The 15,756-nt window shown below is 38.4% G+C and overlaps 1 protein-coding gene across 4 annotated transcripts in view; it reads right to left on the bottom strand.

The window, feature by feature from the left end:
- LOC131591639 (5'-AMP-activated protein kinase catalytic subunit alpha-1-like) overlaps window positions 1-15,756 on the bottom strand; it is a 57,216-nt gene that overhangs the window by 26,915 nt on the left and 14,545 nt on the right. For 3 of the 4 annotated variants that reach the window (XM_058862546.1, XM_058862551.1, XM_058862550.1), the window contains one exon: window positions 2,898-3,039. In XM_058862546.1, the coding sequence (XP_058718529.1) occupies window positions 2,898-3,039 (142 nt within the window). Of the gene's footprint in view, window positions 1-2,897; window positions 3,040-9,941; window positions 10,102-15,756 lie in introns of those variants that run through there. The other variant, XM_058862547.1, reaches the window with a different exon arrangement.

Genomic DNA, 15,756 nt, shown 5'->3' with positions numbered 1-15,756 from the left:
AGGCAAAGAAAAGAGAGACAGAGGTAACAATATGTTTTCTACATATCCTTACCTAAAGGTTGTTTATTTTTTTTTTATCCTTACAGCAGTCATAAGTGACCAATTTTTAATATAGCAAGAAAATGCACACCGATGAACCTTCAGTCAAAAAATTCAGATACTATATTAAGAAGACAGGAGGTAGCAATCGGATGAAAATTAATGTTTCAAGGTACTACACTTAAGCATACAAATATCCCAATTGTAAAAAAAAAATTGAATTCACACATACACTACAGAACTAAAATGTTCTTCCAAATGCTGATTCTCAGACAAGGGGGAAGAACAGACACACTCTAGCTAACAGAGAAATTTTTCTTGACAGCAATAAATTCAGACTATCCAGGTGAATGTGTGTGTGCACATATGTGTGCATGTATCTATTTTAAGAGTTTAGCATTGTATTGTAACATTCCAATAATCTGAATACTATTCTGAAGGAGTTATCTTCAAAGTTAACTTACCTACCATCTTATAGTCCAAGATGTTTTACCTTTACTAATTTTCTCTCAAATACCTTGGTTGAAAGTGTCATGTACTTGAACATTCTGAAGTCATCACTAAGACACTCTACAGAAATAACATTATAATCCTTTTAATCCAAAAGCTACAGGGCAACCTCATTTCTAACACTCCTACTGTTAATGACCTTTTCCATAGTTGTGAAATTACCGAGCTCTATGTTTCAGGCATGATCATTTTCCATCCTCTAGATAGTGAGATAGTGAACAGTGCTGGAAGATAAACCTCAGCATCTCTGAAAACAATGAGTCATTCTGCACCTCATATTTTCAGCGTCTTGGAAGATTCAATCATACTTCTCTGTAGTCAGTTCATTTTCTAGTTATGGAAAAGGATGTTGTGAAATAGTTACATACCTATAAGTAAGGTTATCAAACCACACAGCATAGATGACCAGAATGCACAAAGAGGCAATTTACATAGGAAAACAAGATGCATTCTATTGCTAGAGGTCAAAAATCACAAAAGGAGATGCTCCAAAGGTTTTTATTTAAAGCATGATATAAAAAGAAAATCTTAGTGAGGCAGCTTTGCAGCTGTATATATTGGTAAAACAATGTATGAAAAATTTTAATAAAGCATGATGTTCCAAATTAGACGTTGTCTAATTTGTAATATTCAGCTGAAATAATCTCATTACCTTTATGCCAAGTATCTTGAGCTGCTACCAAGCATTGCAGATAGGTAAAACCTTACAAAATAAGGCCTTGTAAAATCATGGCTCACTCCTGTTACTTCAGCTAAGCAGAAAAGGACTATGGGATTGACTCATCTGAGTTAGAGGTAGAAAAACAAGTTATATAACCATCGCGTGTTGACATTGTGGTGTATGGTGGTTGGTTGGATTATGTTTGTTGTATTTTAAAAGTATGTAACTGATAAAAGCTCAACTGCTTAAAGGCCTGGGTTTTGCCATAAAGGAGCCCTCTTTTGCACCTGCCTGGGGAGTCTGCATCGCTCTGCTTTGTAACAACCTAACAGTTCCCTAATACAGCTAATAGCACAAACAGCATGATCCAAAGTCACCAGCAAGTCTATCTACACAACAGTATCAATTATAGCTCAAATGCTATTTACATTCAGGCTAATAATCCTTCTGTTTTTGAAATGCAGGATGACCAGCTGAGATGCTTGGGACCCATCAATTTTTCCATCATTTCCTTTGTCTTTTCCTTTCTGTCAACATGCAGAAGAGAAAATTCTCCCCATAGTTCCCCAAGAAATAAATTAAAATCTGAAACCTGTTTATATGACTTAAAAGTTCGGCAGCGCCAGAAGTACACATTCCTGTTCCGGCCCAAATATCTCAATTGGCACACTTACACTTCCTATTTTGTCTTAGCTACAGTTATGTACTTTGAACTCATTCATGAATTCTAACTGGCAGCACAAGCAGCTCTGCAGCCAAACTAATCAGCTCAATAGTCTTCTGAAAACTGACCCACTGAAGAAGTCAGTGTGATCTGACACAAATTTAGCTCCAGTGTAAGTGCTGTTGCCAAATGAGTGTATAGGGATGGCATATATCAGTGAAAGCATGATCTAAAGAAAAGACTGCCAATAAAGAACACCTTAACTCACAATTAACAGTGAAAGTCACCCACATTCTAAATTTCCCCTGTTAAATGTACAGGTTGACTTTATAGGAAAAGTAAAAAAGTCAATAGTATTTATAATTTATTTCCTCAGACCAGATACAAGGTGTCTACTCCAGGACATAATTGTACTCTGTTGATGAGATACTGATCAAACAAATGTAAACAGGTACACTGTAAATATCACATTTATTTAGTTAAGTGGTAACAGCTATATTGAAGAACTCTGAAATATGAGATCACATTTAACAGACTGCACATCTTTCAGAAAAATCTTGTAGAGTACTATCTACATAGGAAAAAACAGGGCACTGACCAACACAACCCTAAAAAAATATTTTGAGTAAAGAAAGCAACAAATTTACTCTAGAAGTACCCTTTACAATCTTGTTCTGAACTCAGTTTCTAAGCAGAAACAAAGCTCAAACATAACCAGAAAATGAAAACAGAAGCAGTAGCTAAAAAACTGAGATGGATGTTACTATAAATATCTATCATGCCACTACCTTCTATATACCTGCCCAAAGAATTTGTAAGTAAAAACTAATGGAAGCCCTCTGCCCTGCAGAATAATCAGTTTTGTGAAAATGCATTACAAAGTACACCAAAAATGGTCACATAGTTGAAAACTGGTTACATTCCTTAAAGTATACCACTAATAGTATTGCCTTTTAAACATGTTTCAGACCAGTGAGAGCAAGGCACTACTGTTTAAATATGATTATAGCAAGCAAAACTTACAGTTTAATTATATGAGGATGCCTGAAGAGTTTGAGGTTCTGGATCTCCCTGCGGATTTTTCCTACAACATCAAGGCTGCGAATCTTCTGTCGATTTAGGATCTTCACTGCAACTTTATGCCCAGTTAATTCATGTTTACCAACTGCAAGAAACAAGGCCAAAAAATTTCACAGTTAAGATGTAAGCATTCCACATTATCCCCATTGTCTTTGGGGAGTCTGAAAACCACATGGTACATCGTTTGTTCTGCCCTACTCAAATTTCTCCCATAATTCTATCATTAGAAGGTGAACTGGATATGTAGGAACAAATTTTAAACCTAATGCTCAGAAGTCTTACAGCATGACTGTTTTTGCACTACTGTAAAAAAAGCATTTTGCATCCAAAAACATTGCTATTGAGAAACCGCCAGATTATTCACTGAGTCTTCACAGAAGTATAGTGAACGCTGTTTATTTCTATCTTTAGCACACTTTTATAGGGTCTGACAGGGTCCGCGGGCTTAACAAGCTTCTATTGGTTAATACATATGGTTTACATTCTTTCCCCAATACACAAGGCTATTGTTTTTCTTTCATTCTCACTGCTTCAGGAGAGTTTCAAAGACACTACTTGTAATATCATCGCTTATACCAAAGGCTGGCTTGTGCAGACAGGCTTTTACTAAAATGTCATGCTTTTATTCTGTTAAAATGTTTTACTACAATTCCTCGTTTCTCTTTTTGAACAAGCCAGGCTTTAGACGCAATTCGTTTCACACTTCTACAGATACAAGATAACATACAGCTTAAGACAACTATCTCTATTAATACCATAAGTAAAATCCGTCTCCCTTCTAGCACAAGAGACCTCAACCATCTAATGATGCCCCAGCTGGCGAACCAACTTACAGTGGGGTCACTATCTTCTTTCAGATCATGTAAACCATTCTGTAGCTGTTTTAGTTGCTTGTGGATGGAAATGGAATGATCAGTAAGATTCAAACAGCACATGCCTTCAAACTCTTCACATGTCCTTGTGCTAAGAGCAAGAAGTTAATTGCAGCTCGATTTTGCAATACTGCATGACGCATACTACTCACATCAGCTGAAAGTTCACTTAACATTGTTGATGTTAAGTTCAGTTCTTTCCTAGTCCAACAAGCTAGCCTTTTTTAGAGTTCACAAGCCTTTAGCAGCAGCCACTCCTGGAGTAAAAAAGGAGGCTAGCCATATTATACCACGACCTCAAAAGTCTGAGTCTCTAACACCATTACATTGTAATTCATTTAGGCTTCTCTTTGACCGTTTGATGTTTTCTATTTTACCAGCTATATTCAGCAATTGCTGTAAGTTTGGATGGAACAAAGTAAGTTTCTCAAGGTAACAGGGTCCTCCGTGTGGGCTAGCAGGAATCTCATTTCATGCTTTACATCAACAGATTAGGAATATTGAACTAGGTAATAGCCTTGGTAATCATCCTGTGGGATTGCACTGTGAATAAAAAGCTTTACTTTCAGTGTTAGTAATGAGATCCACTATAGGGTTAACTGTAGCCCAGTGTTGCATCACTTTCTTGGAGTGGCTTTTTGTCGGGGGCTCAAACATTATCTATCCACCTGAGGTATTGGTGGAGCCTAACAAGTCCAATTCTTCTGGGGGCCCTATGGTAACATTGAGAACTTCAATAATTTTTGCTTGCCAGAGGGCTTCAAGTTGTCTTAATGTGAAGCCAACAGTGCGATTCCACTCTTGCAACATTGCCAATCAATTCAGTTGAGTCTCATTACTAACTAAACCTTTAAATGCTGGAGGATCCCATTCAGGGACTCCTATGAGACAGGTGCGAAAAGGATCTCCAGGTGTGGCTAGGCTTAAACACATTGATTTTTGGCCTGTTAAGTGTGCCACAGTGACCAATATGTTCTGTCCCTTTTGGATGTTAGTTAGCGGACAGTTGGTCGGGACTATACACAGCACAATTACCATAAGCAGTTTGTTCCATGCAAATGACACCATGCTTGCAGAATCACAGCTAAGGCTTTAAAGTTAAATGAACTTTCAACTATGCTTACATTAACTCTTGAAGGGGAAATACTTACACTTTATACTAATGTCTTTACTAAACTTATCAATAACCTACAAATAACAATAATCACACAAGCTAAACATTTTATCTTAAACTATTATCTATCTACTTTTAACACACGTGCTCTGGTATTTTTGCAATCTAAGCGTGAAAGCAATTTGCTTAAAGGGTAAGAACACAGCTACAATTTGCTTTTATATACATTTAGGTGGAGTCTCTATACTCTTTTAGATCTTCTACAAAATTCTTCTCACAAACAGACTACGATTTGACGTGATTCAGTCTTGGAACATCCGCTGCTCCTGTAATGTCAACTGGCAGCTGATTGGTGACTGACTGACGGTACAGATGTTCAGGTTGTTCTTCACATCCTTCTAAATCTTAAAACAGAGAATAACTGAAAAAAATTGGGAGAGACACATCATGATTAAAACATAAAACTTCTGTTGGCAAACTGTCTGTGTAGTTTTCAGACACAACTGTGTCCTGGCAGCTCCATTTCTGATCCTGTCTGGAGTACCAAGATTGTGTGGTGACTTCTCTGTTCACTGGGTCTCATGTTTTCAGAGGCAGACAGTCAGGTCAGATGAACAGGTGACCTTTTTGAACCTGTCAACAAAACATAGACACTTCTCCTCTTGAAGTCAATGAATCATTTTGGCTTAGCTGTGGTACACCCAATTGTAAGTTTAGATTATATGATCTTTCTAAATTTTCGATATAAATATTTCATTATTGTGGTCCAAATTTCTAATGCACATATTACACTAATCAAATGCTTTTAGGGCATCAATTTCCCCCACTTTCTTTTTTTAAAAAAAAAATAAAAATGAGATGTACTTTCATCATGTACATCAATATCAACACAAAACCATATACACAATGAATAAAAACCCTATAGCAATTAAAAATCAATCAAATAATAAACATTATTAATACCATATGAAATATAGAAGTACCACTAAAACTAAAACACTGCACCAGCATCTCATAGTCTGCAAACAAACAGAAACAAACAAAAAAAAAATCAGTGAAGGATTGGACAACCACCTCCGGAAATGATTGTCCAAGCCCACTTAAAAATTGATCCAGCTGTCATATTAATAGGGTCAAATTGCTAAGTCAAAAAGTGACTGAAATACTGATTTGGTACAGAAAGCATCTGGATCTGTTGGCAAACATTATATCCAGGTAAAGTCAAGGCTTGGCCAGGGCCTTAGGCTTTAAACTGGAAAGATTCCTCTTAACTCATTTCTAAAACAAGGTTCTCAATAGTAGCAGCTATGAGATGCTTACAGCACAGCAAACTGTTAAAATGCATTTCTACAAAGCAAATGATCAGAAGCCTTAGGTAACAGACCAATTAAACCATTCAGCAGTTGGTTTAATCTGAAGCCTCTCCCATGGCAGCTGACCCTCAGCAATGGTACATTTTCTTGGAATTCTGGAAACACGGAAAAATATTAAAGCTATAAAAAACAAAAACTGCAGAGATTGCAACAAACAATAGGATTCCTGCTGAAATTAAGGGTGTCACAGACTGCATTCACTTTTATCCACAACCAGGTGTTCATCAGTGTTCTATCACAGCTGTTTCAGTTGTAGTCATCTTCATCTCTCTAAAAAAAATAACTATACAGTTTAAACAAATATCTTTAACAAAACATAAAACAATTCAAGTTAAACAAAATTTAAACCTGATAAAAATTAATTATAACAAAAGGAAATAACAAAACTTAATCTTAAAAGAATATCAAAGTTATAAAACTTAACTTAAAAACATTCAAACATAATAAAACTTAATTTTGCTTAATTCTATTAACAATCTATATTAAATAAAAGCATAACTTAATCTTACTCTATTACTACAAAATAGCAACTGAAAGTTTGACATATACTTTTTAAACACAATATAACAATAACATGGATTCACTATAAAGATTATAAAAATGTAACAAATACATCACAATTCTATGTCATCTGGCTTTGAGAATAACTCACAGTAACTGCAAATGTTACTAAAAATACTTATTCATAACAGGAATTTGCCTAGTATATGCTTAAATTGGTTAGGATTTTTAAAGTGTAGTTTTACTAAAGAAAAACCACAACAACACAGGATTTGGCAAGTTGCCATTTAGCTTTTGTAGCACTTTTCAAGAACATCAAGTCTAACTTTTAATTAAAATCCAAAGTCCAAATCAGTATATATGCTGTTATACGTGTTTTTTATAACAAAAGGACTCAGATTAAAATTGCCTTATTAAAATTGTGGAAAAAAACAAACAAATGGGTAATATATGCTTAACTTTGTCTTGTACAGTAAAGTTCTCCTAGCTAATTATTTTTAAACCATAAATATCTTCTGTAGATAACATTAATTGGAAGGTTGTTTTACTAGCAACGGTAAACCATTCAATATTTTAACATTAAGCTTTAAAATTAATTATTGCAAGGTAACTTATACTTCTGTTAATATTCACCTTAAACACTTTTTAAAAAGGGGCTTTTTGAACTTTCAAAGAATCACAATAATTTCTCTAGCAAAACTCTAAAAATCCTGCAACTACATAAATTCATAATTACTTAAAACACAAAATTAACTCTAAAAGGGTACATAAAAACATTTTAAAAAACCAATAAATCATGACCTTTTCACAGACTGTATATTGTCCCAGTGCTTTTTCTTAGAGGGGGGCGGGGGGGGGGGGGAGGGGGGTGAACTGCCTGCTCTGCTGCTGCTGCTGCTGCTCTGCTGTTATATTTCTTTACATCCACCACATACTTTTGCAGTGGAGAAAAATGGAGAGAGAAAAAACCCTCACAAAGTTAACTTTAACAAATGCAGTTATTTCTCTCAATATTTCTCTCATTGTTCACAGATAGAGGAAAAAGGGCATGGTTTTACGAAAACAGGCGATGTTACACGAAAAGCCTCTCAGGGCCAGGTGGTAACAACGACGATCATTGCAACTTATCAACTTTTAATTACAGTGATGAATTTAGAACTAGATACCATATAGTTAGCAATTTTTTGGCTATTTTGTCTCTCTTTGAAGCTGTCTGAGCCACCTGTTTCTGCTCACCTGTTTCTGTAATTGCTGATATTTGTCCAGCGTGGCCTTGGAGCTTTTTCTGCACTGCCTCTGCCCTGGGGGTGCCTTTGTTCTCTGCGCACACTTCAGTGCTCTCCCCATGTCCCCCTGGTTCGGGTAGAAACCAATCTAAATTTGGCTTCTCTTCTTCCAGGGTAGTAAAGTTGGAACTTAGATAAGATTGTGCTGTTAAAAGTGTCTCCAAAGGTGGAGCAAATAGTTCAGGATGTATCACATCCTGCCATTGCTGAACAGATTCTGTTCATTGTTTCATCGTTTGTTGTGGAGCTGCTTTCTCCTTATTTTCTTCTCTCTGACTCTCCCTCTCTCTCTCCAAGGGTGGCATAGACAGGAATGCTTGCCCAGCAGTGGAAGGTAAAGACGGCTGCTTTGACACAGGTAGAATTACGGCGCTTGTAGCCTGAGCATATCTTGCTTTCCTGTTTTTTAAGATATTAATTACAATCTGCCAAGCTGGACCGAGAGACAGTGTCCTTGCTCTTCCCTGTAATCATGTTCTTCCACTACAAATCTCCTATGTCTTTCCATTCTTCCGGGCGCCCGCACCTATTATCTCTAGCTCATAGAATGAGCATTTCAAGGTCCATATCCTTGACTGCTTCGCTTCATTTAATGATAATGTTTAGAAGCAGTTTGTGCTGCCGCAAACCCATCCATTCTTTGTGGCCACGGGTGGGGGGAGGGTCGTGATCTCTCCTCAACTCCTCCGCCCTCGGTCTCCCCCAGTGGCCCGCGCCTCCGTTCTGCGTCTCCCTGCACGCAGGCTCGCCTACCTGGTACCAATCCACATCCACGTCTTCCCACGCACGGATCCACTCCACCGGCTCTACCACTGAATCCCCTCAGTCCACAAGAGGTTCCTGATCGAAGCGCTGGATATTGAGAAATCACCAGACTATTCACTGAGTCTTCACAGAAGTATAGTGAACGCCATTTATTTCTATCTTTAGCACACTTTTATAGGGTCTGACAGGGTCCGTGGGCTTAGCAAGCTTCTGTTGGTTAATACATATGGTTTACATTCTTTCCCCAATACACAGGGCTATTGTTTTTCTTTCATTCTCACTGCTTCAGGAGAGTTTCAAGGACACTGCCTTTAATATCATCGCTTATACCAAAGGCTGGCTTTTGCAGACAGGTTTTTGCTAAAATATCATGCTTTTATTCTGTTAAAATGTTTTACTACATACTGCCATCCTTTCTAATTAGGGAGACCATTTTATTTCCCTGTATAAGTCACTCCAAATTTTTGGCTCACTTGGCAACCTACTCAGACACGCTCTTCTACTTTATCTGCAAGGATACTCTTACTAAGGACATCACTTCTATCCTTTCCTCAAGAAGCCCGTTTCAGCAATTACTCTGAATTACTGCTGAAAGTATCTAATTGGTTTACTTAATATTTGCCTTTGAAGCAGTCTGACCCTATATAAGCTCCACATTCTGTGCAGCAAACACCAGGGCTTTATTATATAAGTGGCAAAAGTTATATGAAATGCACAAAATAAAATCCAATAGGAACTATGAGAAGCAATGCAAACATGCAATCTCTTACATTCCTCAGTTTCTTTCCTACTTCTAAGAGAGTTTAATTTTTCTTTCAACAGGGGAACTTGAAAATGTAAAACATTTCCTAGACAGGTAATCCTCCTAAATCCCTTAATTTTGCAGGTGCTATTGAAAGTAGGTACAATAGTGTTGCTAAGATTTTTTTTTCTTAAACCCAACATTGTATCACAGATAAACCACAAAAGCTATCTCTTCCACTAGAAGGCTTCACTATCTGCATTAGTTTTTGCATGCAATGATTTAACACTTCTATCATAACTACATCACTTTCATCCACCACCCTGAATCCTACCATATGAAGACAAGCCAGATTCCAGAGACACACAGCTACATGGTTCATCCTTGTCCACTTGAATGGACATTAGTAACAGACCTCTGCTGAACACAAAATTAATTACAAAGATTACAAAAGTTATCTTCCCTTTACTACATAATATAATAGCAAATACAAGTTTTTCCACATGCATTTAATCAACACAAAAATATTTGTATTTTTTCTACTGTAAAGCAGCTTTGCTATTGTTTGTATGCTATCCCATTAGAACTAAACTGTTAATCCCAAGGAGAAAACATACTGAAATGTTACTGTGCTTTTAAGTTGAGCCTTTATCTACATGCCATAATTATTTATTTATTGTATGATGAAGCAGTTCAAAATATCTGTTATCAGCAAAACAGCAGACACTAACTGGTAACGGACTGCTGACTGCTTTTGAATTTGGCATAAAGAACTGAAAGCAAGACCTCAGATAACATCATGTAGAAAAGAAGCCAGTGTTATATTTATGAAAGCTATGTTGTATTACCTCTTGACAGAAGTTACTGAAGAAGGCTCACAAATAAGAAGCAATCAAAATATATTTATATTAGTCACCCTAAGCCTCAATGAGCTATCAGTCCTTCAAAAGAATCACTGCAAAAAGCTCCCTTTACAGACCTAACATTTCCTTCCATTTCTTTATTCTTTGATAATGCCAACTGCCTTCATGCTTCACCATGGCTGTGTATAACATGAAGATTTCCAAGCCAGTCTCAAAGCAGCAATGACTCATTTGAACTGTTCAAGTGCAGGAGCAACAGTGTCTAAACTTAGTTCACCTGGCCTTCAACTGGAAAAGAAAACAGATCACAAGGTCATTCAGAGTAAATACGACATTCTTATGAAATGCAGGTACTAGTCATGAAGGCTGTAGAAAAAAAGCTGAACAAGCATATGCTGTGTTTAATGAGGCATTTCTTCTCATATGCCAAATAGCCAACCCAAGTCTTAGAGGAAGGTAGTCATTAGAAATATGAGCTAAATGTTTTCATTAATATTAAAAAAAAAAAAAGAGTTAATGCTGTGATGCTGTGCAAAGGCATATTGCTGCACAACAACATTAGATAGCAAACTGATCTTCATTGTGCATTCTCAGATCTCTTTATCACTGCCTTAATCAGGAAGACCAATTTACATCAGTTTTGCAGGCAATACAGACCAGGGGTTTGAACCTGCAGCCTTGAACAAATTCTGAATATTTACAAAGTTAATTTGTATCCTCGTTTTCTCAGTACAAATCACTGAAAGTCTATTAAAAAACATCTGGAAGTTTGCATGTGCCTGCAGCAGGAATCATCAGCTTTTTTTTAACACATAACTGATTTTGGTCCAGTATTCTTTTATGCCACAGCTTTTTACTTCTGTGGTGTTTTAGCTTTGCCTGGATATTGGCTAGAAACAGCTTTCTTCTCCATGACTGCCCATCTGAGGCACAGTCAAATGAGCTAAGCCTGTCAGTAGTTAACTCTGGCTAGTACAGCCAGATGAAAAGCTAAACTGGTACTGATGTGATGTTTTCTCAGTTATGTGGGAGGGTAAAAGGATAAATAGCAGAGTGAATTCAACTGACAGCTATCTTGACAGCAGAAGCCCTTTAAGAATTATTAGGTACTGGTTTTCCAACTCATCTTTTGGGGCTGACAGCACTGTTAAAACTAAAGACCCATTTTCAAGAAGCCATATGCTACATTACATGAGCTCTCAAAAAAAATCCTAACTAAGTAAAAAAAAATTAAACTGTTAGTTTATCCTTTTATTGTCAAATGATGAAACCATATCAATCACCGGAAAAGGAAGATGCTGAAGATTACAGGAAAACAATCACAGATATGAATGTGTGCTCAAGAAAAAAACTAGTGCATCACAGATAAAATATGCCTTTTTTATGAAGTACAGCTAGAGCAAGAAGAAAACAATACAGTACATTATTTAGGGACAAGATAACACAATTTGTTTACAGAAACAAAGCATTAGTCCATGAACACTAACACTTGCTTTCAATTCCTAAATAAGTTCCCAGACCATTTATGGCAGGCAAGTCAATATGCAGAACGAAGCTGCATTTTACCACAAGGTGATTTCTCCCTCTACTCTTAAAAAGTGATGTTCATACATGTATGTGTGTACTCTTCACACAATCAATAACTACAAAGCAACCTAAAAGAAAACCCAACTTAAACCAAATAAGGTAGACAGAGGGGTATTATGGAAAGAGAGCAATATTAAAACTGGCAAGTTTGTTTTTTTTTTAAATTGCCTCAATAAGGCAGATTAGTAGCCCTTCAAGCTAATTTTATTTGATGAAATATAAACAGGAGTGACATTCAAGAACATGTAAAAATTATAACAGTAGCTCCACCACAACAGTCCTTTTTTGACATCCAATGTAGGACATGAGGGGTTCGAGATAACAACAGGTTTGTTGGGGATGTGCCAGATCGAATTTGTAGCTGTTATTGCAGTTTAGTTTATGACGGTGTCCTAGGGTGACTTTATTATGCTTGTATCCCCAGTCGTCTGTTCTGTTTATGCTGGATATTAAGTTCTGCACCTTTAAGACTGGTTCTGAGAGTGAAGGGGAAAAAAAAGAAGTATGGAGTTTGTCTTCAGAAACTGCACTCACTCCCCCAAATTCTGCTCCTGGACTACATTGTCTGCAGCACAGACAGACAGCAGGAGAGAGCTCTCCTTTGCTTTTTAGTTAGTTTGTAGCTAGCTGAGGCAGAGAAGTTCCCTGGACTGTGAATTTTCTTTTTCTTGGAACTGATTAGCCCTGGTCTGGACTGAAAACCCAGAAAAAACACTGGGAGCTCATGCCTGTGGCCCACCAAGGTCCAGGACATGGAATTTTCCAGCACAGGAGGGACTGATAAGAGACTGAGGGAGCTGGGCTGCACTCCACAACAAGGACTTTCTGAATTTGCCATCTCTTCAGAACAGCGAGAGGTTTTACTGTTTAATATTATTCATTTTTTATGCTTGTGAATACTTTGCTTGTTAAATAAACAGTTTTTTTCCACTTTTCTCCAAGGAAATATTTTCCCAAACCAGTTGGGGGAGGGGCCGCTTGAATTTGCTTTCTGGAAGGACCCCATTTGGAGGATTCTTCCCAAATTTGCCCTAAACCAGGACAAACAGGCAGGCTCCTGTGCTTGCTGTGGAGTTTGCTTACCTATTAGAGCCTAGTGCTTGTTAGTGACCACTTCTTGCATTAATTGCTGCTGTAATGCTGTGCTGCTCATCACTTTGCTGTGTCTGGGAGCATTCTGATAACAGTCATGTCTTGTGCAGTGATTACAGGATTCAATCCAAACAGGGTGTAGAATCCCAGAAGAGGCTAATGTGTATGTTTCAAACACCAATAGATAGATGGCAGTGGAGCCAACCAAGGACTTGGTAATCTGTGGGAAAGAACAGGATGTGGCTGGAGAAGGGGCCATGCAGAGGTAGGGCAGCACTTTTCTGGAACAAACATTCTTGTAGCTCCTGGAGATAAGCACAACACAACACATCACAAGCACAGAACTGAGGCTGAATAGTAGGCATGGACTGTAGGGGGGGGGGGGATCAAGACCACCCAAGAGCCCTAAAGCCTCCAACCCATTTCCAGAAAGGTCTGAAAAAACAGACTGCATGTGAGAACTAATTTGCATAGAAAGCAACAAACCTGTCTTCAAGTCAGAGAAACCTGCCCATAAAAAGGTACCCCCACCAAGCCAAGAAATAAACGGGATTATGACATCAGAAATGTTCCACCAACAGCAAAAGTTAGCACCCATGCAAAAAAGCCAACCACTCCAGCCCCACCCCCAACTGCCATCTCAAAACAAAGCACTACCCGGAAAACGCCCAAATGGCAGAAATTTTTTGGCAGGTCCCCCAAAATTGCCACAACTGTAATCTCTTACTGTGAGGGGGAACCAATGCCCCTGTGCTCCTTTAACTATAAAATGGTGGTTTGGGGAGATTTTACATGTGTTAGCTCAGGTGAATACTGTAGCTGACTTTACTGTATTACATAATGATATTGCTAATAAAGAAGCTGCATCACAGACCTGTGAATTTCGAGGAATTTAATCCCAGCCCTCTGAGCTAAGGTTGCCTTAATAGGAAAAGACACTGCATTTACCACAACTGTGTTAACTGCCTCAGTTAAAAAAAAATCTATTGTGGGTATTGACATGTTGTCAGGAAAAACAATTGAAATTTTAAACAGTTGGTTCTGTGTAGTAAAACATTTTAACAGAGTAAAAAGCATGATATTTTAGCAAAAACCTGTCTGCACAAGCCAGCCTTTGGTATAAGCGATGATATTAAAGGCAGTGTCCTTGAAACTCTCCTGAAGCAGTGAGAATGAAAGAAAAACAATAGCCCTGTGTATTGGGGAAAGAATGTAAACCATATGTATTAACCAATAGTATCTTGCTAAGCCCACGGACCCTGTCAGACCCTATAAAAGTGTGCTAAAGATAGAAATAAATGACGTTCACCATACTTCTGTGAAGACTTGGCTGAATAGTCTGAGCGGTTCCTCAATATCTGGCGCCCGAACAGGGACCCTTTGTAGGCAGAGGGATTTGGTAGGTCCGTGCGCGGAGAGACGCGGATGCGGGCCGGTGGAGTGGATCCGTGAGCGGGAGGATGCAGACTCCGATCAGTACTGGGTGGGCGAGTCCGTGCGCAGGAGGATGCAGATGCGGGGTGCTGGGGGAAGCTGAGGGGGGAGGAGCTAAGGCAAAGACCAAGGGCCAGTGTGCATTGGCACCCAGGAAGAGGGTTCGCTCCCCTCCTCCTGCCCGTGGCCACAAAGAATGGATGGGTTTGCGGCAGCACAAACTGCTTCTAAACATTATCATTAAATGAAGCGAAGCAGTCAAGGATATGGACCTTGAAATGCTCATTCTATGAGCTAGAGATAATAGGCACGGGTACACCAAGGTCCCACTACTGCCTTTTGCAGCGGAAGAATGGAAAGACATAGGAGATTTGTAGTGGAAGAACATGATTACAGGGAAGAGCAAGGACACTGTCTCTCGGTCCAGCTTGGCAGATTGTAATTAATATCTTAAAAAACAGGAAAGCAAGATATGCTCAGGCTACAAGCGCCGTAATTCTACCTGTGTCAAAGCAGCCGTCTTTACCTTCCACTGCTGGGCAAGCATTCCTGTCTATGCCACCCTTGGAGAGAGAGAGGGAGAGTCAGAGAGAAGAAAATAAGGAGAAAGCAGCTCCACAACAAACGATGAAACAATGAACAGAATCTGTTCAGCAATGGCAGGATGTGATACATCCTGAACTATTTGCTCCACCTTTGGAGACACTTTTAACAGCACAATCTTATCTAAGTTCCAACTTTACTACCCTGGAAGAAGAGAAGCCAAATTTAGATTGGTTTCTACCCGAACCAGGGGGACATGGGGAGAGCACTGAAGTGTGCGCAGAGAACAAAGGCACCCCCAGGGCAGAGGCAGTGCAGAAAAAGCTCCAAGGCCACGCTGGACAAATATCAGCAATTACAGAAACAGGTGAGCAGAAACAGGTGGCTCAGACAGCTTCAAAGAGAGACAAAATAGCCAAAAAATTGCTAACTATATGGTATCTAGTTCTAAATTCATCACTGTAATTAAAAGTTGATAAGTTGCAATGATCGTCGTTGTTACCACCTGGCCCTGAGAGGCTTTTCGTGTAACATCGCCTGTTTTCGTAAAACCATGCCCTTTTTCCTCTATCTGTGAACAATGAGAGAAATATTGAGAGAAATAACTGCATTTGTTAAAGTTAACTTTGT

This window comes from Poecile atricapillus, chromosome W, assembly GCF_030490865.1.
Source record: "Poecile atricapillus isolate bPoeAtr1 chromosome W, bPoeAtr1.hap1, whole genome shotgun sequence".
NCBI classification, from domain to species: domain Eukaryota; kingdom Metazoa; phylum Chordata; class Aves; order Passeriformes; family Paridae; genus Poecile; species Poecile atricapillus.
Note: the sequence above shows the minus strand (reverse complement) of the source record. Positions and strands in the feature narration are given on the sequence as shown.